At 37.5% G+C, this 8,844-nt stretch overlaps 1 protein-coding gene across 1 annotated transcript in view; it reads left to right on the top strand.

Annotated features, from left to right (window-relative positions):
* Window positions 1-102: 102 nt before the first annotated feature.
* The window catches only part of LOC104467393 (PHD finger protein 14-like), a gene marked incomplete at both ends in the record, with an annotated part of 16,420 nt that continues 7,678 nt past the window's right edge, over window positions 103-8,844 (top strand). Inside the window, one exon of the mRNA XM_010081159.1 lies at window positions 103-213. Within this exon, the coding sequence (XP_010079461.1) occupies window positions 103-213 (111 nt within the window). The remainder of the gene's footprint in view (window positions 214-8,844) is intronic.

Genomic DNA, 8,844 nt, shown 5'->3' with positions numbered 1-8,844 from the left:
TGTCACGGGCATTCTGCCTTGGCTTTTGGTTTAAATATCTTTAACGATGCTGAATTCTCATTGTGCCACCTCGAAACAGCGCTGTGTGTTTTTTCCCTGCAGTGGACCGCAGTTCGAAGAGGAGACAAGTGAAGCCTTTGGCAGCTTCGCTGCTGGAAGCTTTAGATTATGATAGCTCTGATGACAGTGATTTTAAAGTTGGAGATGCTTCAGGTAAATATGTTTCCTTGTCTCCTCGGTTCAGAATTATCTCATTTTTGTTTTATGGTTGCTCGTTTAATATCCTAGGGGGGGACGCAGTGGTGTTAGTGAACTGTTGGGACTAGGAACCACTTGAAGTTCAGTAACTTCACTGGCTAACTGGAAATTCTTATGCTGCAGATAAGAAACAACTGATTACACGAAGCATCCTTACAATATTTCAGTTGCAATTATTTTTTTCTCAGCAGAAAGCTCATGAATCAAGCAGATTTTGGCAGAAGCATTGAGTGTGCTGACTGCCTTAGCTCTATGTATTGCTTTTTATTTCTTCAATGTAGAGATAATTTTTGAAATATTCACTGCATTTAGTATTGAAATAAGAATGTTCTAAAGCAATTTTGTTTTGAATCAGTCTGGATAATAGTTTGTTGTGGTCTTAAGAACTTGCCTGTCTCTCAAGGTTAATTCCACTTGATGAGTGAAAACTTTAAGCAGAAGGATAATTTGTAAAGTTTTTTATTGTTTTTTTTTGCAATAGAAAAACTTAAGGTGTCTATTGAAATAGCTATGCAGAAAGGTGTACACATTTTGTACTAGAGGGAAGTCCTTGCCCCAGAGTGTTTTTGTTCTGCAGATTCCTGTATCTGCAGTGAACATCCACAGAAACTGAAAGTAAACAAGATACCAAAATAAGACGAATGAATTCAGGTATATTGGAGGGAAGGGAAAGAAGGAGCAGGGCCATGCTTGTGAATGAACTGCACTTTGGATGTTCTGTGGCATATGCTCAGGGAAATAAGCGAAGAGATGCAGGATGTGTAAGATGTAAGGGAGGCATTACAACAGCTTGTCAAATAACTTCACTTTGTTATTTCTGCGCTGGGGATGCTTATCTATGTTTTAATGTGAATGTAACTTGCAAAAATATTCACCATCTCCATTTAAAGGCTTATTTTTTTAACATCTGGCAAGCTCCTCCTTATTAAGGAACTTAAAAATGCTTAATAATAATTTATCCAGTGCCAGTTTTAAGATATGCCCTAATGCTCCGTGTTTTTTTTTTTTTTCCCCAAGCTTAGGCATATTTCCCTTGGTTGATCTGGTAGAAGCAGGCTGCAGTGACTTAAGAATTTTTTTTCCCCAAGCTTAGGCATATTTCCTTTGATTGATCTGGTAGAAGCGGGCTGCAGTGACTTAAGAGAGTAAAACTGGTGTTGTCTTGCCAATTTCATGCTAGGATTTTGGGGGGCTTGTTTCATTTACTTTTTTAATCTTGTTTTGGGGATTTTTGATCTTTTTGGTTTTTTGTGAGTAAGGGCACTGCCTTTTTTAAAGACAATTTTCCATAAAGGGAAACTATTTTTTTAGTTCCTAAAGAAAATCTTCCTATTCTAGAACAGTAGTTTAGGCAGGATTTGAGGGAAAAGGAGAATTGGGAGTGGAGTATGGGAAATGGATACATAGTTCAAAGCAGTATATTATTTGGTTAAAAGACAATCAGTAATTAATTAAAAATAGTGACTAAAGCTTCCTGACTCAGCTATGTCTACATGCAGAGAATTCCTTTGTAACTGATAGCCTCTTTAATTTTTAGGATATTGTGCATACACATGGAGGTGTTGGTGTTTAGCCTTGAGAGTATTTCAATCTCAGTTTCATTTTGAGGAAGTTGGATGGGTTTTTCCCTTGAAAAAAACAACACTGAGTTGGAACAAGTGTATGAGAAAAACCCAAGTTCTACTTACAGAATGTTTTTCAAATTACTGTTTTGTGTTTGTATAGTCATATAGCGTTGTTTTAACATCTCAGAACCTGAATCTATCACTTGTAGTAGAAACTAATGTTCTGTTTAATGAAATTTAAAATTTAGTGAAAAACGCTTTGAAGCAGCAGCGGAGTTTGACATTTTACACTTTATTCAAAGACCTTCAATGTGAGAGGAGAAAGTTGTGAGAGTTTGGAGAAGTTGGGGAATAGAAAGTTATCAAACATACAACCTCTTAAGTTGAAAGAAAAGAAACATTTCTGACTTGTAATACAAGCTAAATTAATAGTTTCAGGATATTTGAAACGAAATATCTGTGCCGATTTAAAATGAAGCTGGTATAACATAGCCTTAAATTTGGTTGTAGTTAACTGTTTAGATTTATATGGAAGAAGTGCTAAAATAAAGGGACTCTTTTACACACACTTGTATATAAATAAACTTGGTAATTTTTAAGTTATATATAAATGTGTAAAGGATATGTGTGTGCACACACAAGCAGCCCTACTAGACAAATTCTGGATTGTTGCTAATAGAAAAAAGGTTTCCTTTTTTTCACTGTGGATTCAGCCTTGAGAGCGTAATGTGTATTTCTGTAGTAGTCAGGGCTGTTGCTCTTCTTTCAATGACTGCAGAAGTCTCTCTGTGTGCAGCCTGTTGCAAATCAGTATTTAGTATTTGTTTGAACTCAGAATTACATTATGTAGTTTGCTTACAAAGGGAAATAAATGTGACAGAAGGAAGAAACAATCTTTCTACATTGAAAATGATTGTAAATTTTGCTCATGCAGTCAGAAAAATCCTGCAAGTATGGTAATTCCACAGCTCTGAAATTTATGTTTATTTGATTCACAAATGCATATATAGGTGTTTAAAAAAAAACAAAATTGAAAACTAAAGGACCATTTAAATACTGAATTATGAGAATTCTTAAGTTGTTTACACATTGTTGATTATGTTGCATCCATATGTATGATCTTCAGGATGTTAAGTGGTATGGGCTAGTAGGAGATATTGTGCAAGTCTAGGAGGACTGAGCTCTGAACATTTAAGTTTTTACACATGTTCATTGTTTTATTGGATTTCTGGGAATATGAGATGCAGTAAGGATTTGAGAAGTTGGTATAAAGTACTTTTAGGAAGGAATCGGCATTTCTGAATTTTTGTATTCAGAGTCCTGATGCCTTGGTAAATTTTTTTCATTACAGAAATTATTTCTAATCACCTAACCTCCATTCCCACCTAAAAAAAAAAAAAAATCCATAGAAGATATGGCCTTTACTTGCAATGTGGTTAATTTCTCTTTTTTTGGGTTTAGATCACACCAAGAGGCAATGACTGCCTTTTCCACTTTAAAGATCTGATCATTCTGACATCTCTTTAGGGAAACTGATTTTAAAACTATTATATTCTTGTAAATTTAATTAGTGTAAATAGTTTTCAGGCCTGTGGGCTTTTTATTATGATAATATCGAATAAAGTAATTTTTTAATGGCTTCTCTGTTTCTACATAATAGAAAGTAGTAATACCATATTATAAAGCGTTGTATTTTTCTGGTTTTTATAAACATTTTGAAAAACTTATTCCTTAAGTAAAAGTGTTGTATGTAATCTTAATGTGGGTTCAACCAAAAAAACCATCCCTTTGGAGTCAGTATACAAATATGTGACTTGAAATGATGGCACTGTGATATACTCAACTTTTTTGGTCATATGTTTCACAGTACAGATCAGTTACTTGAAGTTTTGCTTTCAAGTTAACAAGAGCATACTTTGGGGGTTCTTGGTGGGTTGGTTTCTTTTATCTTTTTATTTTAATGATAGCAGCTGAGGATATACTGATGTCAGAAGTCAGTGTATAGCTGTAGGGTAATCCCCATCGGGATTCCAAAGCAGGGATTTACCACTTTTTTTCTCTCTCATCGGTGAAGTCGGTCAGTTCTGGCAGCTCGTACACCAAAACTGAAATGATACGGAGAAGTGTAATGTGGTCCTTGAACAAGAATGATGGGTGAATTTAGGTACTGGCTCTCTGTCTCAGTGTAGCTAAGAAGAGCATGGCTGAATGCTGCCCTGAACACCTGGATTCTCCCACCATTTCTGCTACAAGTCTCCTAGATTCAAATTTTTAGAGATACTTGTAGATGTTTGGGTTTTTGCTGTTGAGCATGGAGCCTAACTTGCGTAAGTATTATGTACTATTATCACAACTGAGGTCAGTAGGACCTCTGTTTAAAGTGTGTAATGATCTATATAAAAGCAGAGATTAGGTATTCTGATAAGCCTGTGACTTGATCTAGAAATAAAAAGTTGCAAATATTTTTATCTTTCTGTAATGTGTTTCCCCTTAGCACAATGGAGATTCCACTTTTGCTTTTCTGAACAGGATGTTGTAATATAAATAAATGTGAAGCACTGAAGTACTGTAGTGATAAACTACTGAAATATTGATGAAGAAACTAAGACAAGTTTGTTTTTGGGAACAAACTTACATGATATGCAACAGAAAAGTTGTTAGGTGTTTCAGTACACAGTGAAGGTAAGAGAAAATATTGAATAGCTAATCATTAGTAAATTATTACGTAATTGCACAATTACAATCATTTCAAGGCTTGACTTTGCAATGGTTGTGTGTAGTGCCTCAGAGCAGAATTCCCAAAGGCTTTTTCTCATAGAGAAAATAGAGAATATGGGCATTATGTTTTCTTGGGTTATCTTCATCCCAAGTGAGATCTTTTGGCCATACAGATGTCTGCCGCTTGAATTAACACTTTGGAGTGACTGCGGGGGATTTTGAACCTGCATTCTCTTTAGAAACACCGAGATTTCTGTTCTGTGTGTTCACTGACAGCAGAGGAGTGATGTAACAGAAATCTAGGCTTTCATTCCAGTGTCTGGGCAGGGTGGATTTAGTGATGGGGTGACATTCTTTTTCTTTGTTTTTCCCCTACTGTGGCTCTTTGTGCCTTGTCTTTCCAGTCTGTCTGTCCCTTATGGAACCCTTGCTCATCGGGTCCTGCTTGTTTGGTCAGTCTTGAACAGGCTTTTCATGGTCTCATATTTTACTTTCACTTGCATCTCCTCTTTTTTGTTCACATGTCCATCCCTTGTCTATTTCCTGACGCATGGAGAAGGTTCTTCTGCGCTTTATTAACTCCAGCTTGATGGGATGGTCTGTTTGCAGCGTGACCGCCTCTCAGAGTCTAGACATGCTCAGTGAGGATGGGATGTTTCAAGTCTTTCTTGAGCAAATACTTTTTACAGTGCCTCAGAGACTTAGACTTAGCATGTCCCAGATGCACGTTCAGCTCTCTCCCAGATGTCGCTTCCTGTGTACAAGATGTGAAACTCTCATGTGTTTCAGGAGAAAATATATATTCTATGTCACTATTCAATAATTTGTACTGGAATCAAATTTTATGGATTATTTAGGAGTGCAGCTTTGCTGTGGGAGATCATGGGGTGTGCAATACTTCATCCCCAACAAGTAAGGTTTGATAAGGTTAAAAACAGGGAGACTGTTATAACTGTGTTATTGTAAATAAGGCAGTTCCCAATGTCTGCTGTCAAAGTTGGCAACGTTGTTTTGAGTGCTTTTATGACTTGAACAGAAATCTACTGAAATTCTGTGAGGTATAATTACTGCTAGTGTAGAAGTGAGGAAACTGCTTACCAAGCAGCTTTAATTTATGTTCCTCTTCTGTCCTTTTTTTCTATTGAACTACTACTTGTCTTATGAAACAAGTGTAATCGGGGACAAGGGATCAGTTTCATTTCATATGCTGCCCAGTCTACATCTGCTGTTAATACAGATTAATACTTTTTTTTCAAAACAGTATTTGAGAAGTGAATTTCTCTCCTTAGAGGAGTAATATCTTAATCTTTATGTTCCTCTTCTGTCCTTTTTTTCTATTGAACTACTACTTGTCTTATGAAACAAGTGTAATCGGGGACAAGGGATCAGTTTCATTTCATATGCTGCCCAGTCTACATCTGCTGTTAATACAGATTAATACTTTTTTTCAAAACAGTATTTGAGAAGAGAATTTCTCTCCTTAGAGGACTAATGTCTTAATCTATATTGGTTTCGTTTTGTATGTTCTTAATCACATTTCTTCAGACAGCTCCAGTTTTTTTTAACTGCCAGCATTGCCAATGTTGAATTACCAGTAGTTTACCAATATTTAATCATCATACTCTGCAAAATAGCATAGAATGAGAGTGCTGTATATCTAACTGATGCTAGATTCTCTTTTTTGAAGGTATGTTGAAAGTGAAGTATTAAGCGTTTTCAGTTCTTCCTTTCAGTGTAGTTATACGCTGTGTGTGTGTAACACGGTGTTTTAGCAGAGATACCCCGGTAATTTTACATAATCATGTGAAAGATTTGTTGTCCGCCTTGTGACTGGGAGAAAGACTAAGGGACCACTAGACAGGGTGGTGGTGATTCAGTGGCGAACCTCCAAAATAGTTAACCTCACTTCCAGCCTGTTCTTTGTTAACGCCTTTGGAAAGAGGGTATTGTGAAGCACATCATGGGGTAGGTGACTTCCCACATGGTGCTTGTAGATTATTATTGAACAATATTATTTAGCAGGAATAACTCCGGACATGGTAGTTGTTTTGTGTATTGCATGCCCAGTTTGTCATGTTTTTAACTCCTTTTCAGTGTTCCGGGATCCTGGATTGTATTCTTGGTACGTAGCTTTGAGCGCCTGGGTAGGACTCAATCAGACAGGACTCAGCGGGAAAAAAACTTTGCAAAATGATGCCAGGTGCGTCTTTTCTGCTATATGGAGCCGGTTAGGCTTTTTTAGTGGAAGAGGCAAACCCAAAATCGAGACTGTGATTTCTTATAACTAGCTTATGCTTCAGACTTCACTTAAGAACAAGCAATAAAGCTAGCAGCTCTGCTTCTTACAGAGCTGCTTTTTAAGCTAAGTACTGCATCGAAGAATCAGTCTTCTGTGAGTGGCTGGCCATGTACTTACGTAGTGTAGCACTTACTCTCTGTATGTATGGATTTTCTTAGAATGTAAAATAAATAATAGTAGAAAAATTGTGGGGTACTGTGTTTAAAGTTGCTTGTAAAATGGTCCTGCAAAGCCCTGGGGGGATTTTTTTAACTGCTGTAGTGATTTCAGTAGCTTTTCTGTGCAGCCTGGTGCATAGCAGATGTCATACAGGACTCCACAACTGATGTGGACATTAGTAGTCACTTTCGTTTATCTTTGTTACACTTTTTCTTATGTTAATTCTCTGTCCCTGAGAATTTCTCTCTGAATTACCCTCTTTAGATTTGACTGCCACCTGCTGTTGTGCTCAGTAGAACTAAAGATACAAGGTGTACGGAAATTAATGATGCCTTTCTCACAGTTGTTATCTCAGATTTGTTCTCAATGGAACTCTGTATTCTTCACTAGTTGGCGGTGTGTCTGGCCCCATCTTTCACTGAGAGCAGCTTGACTCCTCTCCCGTAGGGATGACATGATACGGTTGCCAATTTGAAAGAGCCATTCTTTAAGAATTTCTTTGCCTGAGAAAATTGTATACTACAGCCTCTTCCTTACCGAAAATGCAGCTCACAGAAGAACACCTGTAAAAATGGCTGTTATCACAGAATAGCTCTTGCTAGAAAGTACCTATCAGGGTGGATGCATTCAGACAGAAGAGACTTGTCCCTTACTACAGATATCGGTGGTGTGTACATGCAGGCAGAAAGGAGAGTGTGTGGGCGGAAGGCAAAGAAAATTTGAAGGAGAGACGTGAATGAAACTAATGTTTATTTGTTCTGGTTTATATTCTTTGCAATGACATAAAGTAGCTAGAGTATTCTCAGTGCTGTAGTATTGATGTACAAGAATTACTGTTGCTAATTTGGAGTGCTGTTAAAGGTCAGACTACACCCAGACTTAAGATTCCCCCCAAAAATGAAGTGTCAGCTTAAATTGACAAGAAGTCTGAGCATACTTAGAAACACTTAAAGCATCCAAACAAATTACTGTCATGGAGTTATGGTGGGGAAGTCAAACAAAAAAAATAAGGTAAATTAAACATCCAGTTAATTTTAGCATGGCAAAACCCTGTACTACCTTATTTACAGTGAGAAAAGTAGTGCACATTGGCACTCAGAACCTGTGAAATGAGATACAAAAATACATTTTGCTTTTAAACATACATATGGCATTTATAATATAAATGTCTAGTATGACAGTCTAGCTTTAGGAGTTACTTGTAAAGTGTTTGTGAGACCTGGCAAATATGGAATAGTTTGGGTTGGAAGGGACCTTTAAAGATCATCTAGGCCAACCCCCTGCTGTGGGCAGAACATCTTCCACCAGCCCAGGTTGCTCAAAGCCTCATCCAGCCTGGCCTTGAACACCTCCAGGGATGGGGCACCCACAGCTTCCCTGGGCAACCTGTTCCAGTGCCTCACCACCCTCATCGTAAAAAGTTTCCTTCTTATGTCCAATCTAAACTCTACTCCATTGCAGTTTAAAACTGATCCCCTTTTGCTGTTACTACAGGCCTTGGTAAAAGGTCTGTTTTTCTTGCAATCCCCCTTTCTGTATTGAAAGGCCACGGTAAGGCCTCCCTGGAGCCTTCTCCAGGCTGACCAGCCACAGCTCTCCAGCCTTTCTTCGTGCAGCAGGCGTTTCAGCCCCCTGGTTATTCTTGTGGCCCTTCTCTGGACCCTCTCTAACAGGTTCATGAGTGTGTATCCAAACAAAGCTATTGTAATTTAAGAATAATTTTTTAGATTTCATATTAGTTAATACTGTTCTTTAATTTTAGGCGTGTCTGAAGAATGTTCTATTTCAAACTTCAGTTAATTATGTTGTACTTCCATCACTACCATTAAGGCTGGTAGGTGTAGG

Source organism: Pterocles gutturalis, unplaced genomic scaffold (assembly GCF_000699245.1).
Source record: "Pterocles gutturalis isolate BGI_N339 unplaced genomic scaffold, ASM69924v1 scaffold10094, whole genome shotgun sequence".
NCBI classification, from domain to species: Eukaryota; Metazoa; Chordata; class Aves; order Pterocliformes; family Pteroclidae; genus Pterocles; species Pterocles gutturalis.
Note: the sequence above shows the minus strand (reverse complement) of the source record. Positions and strands in the feature narration are given on the sequence as shown.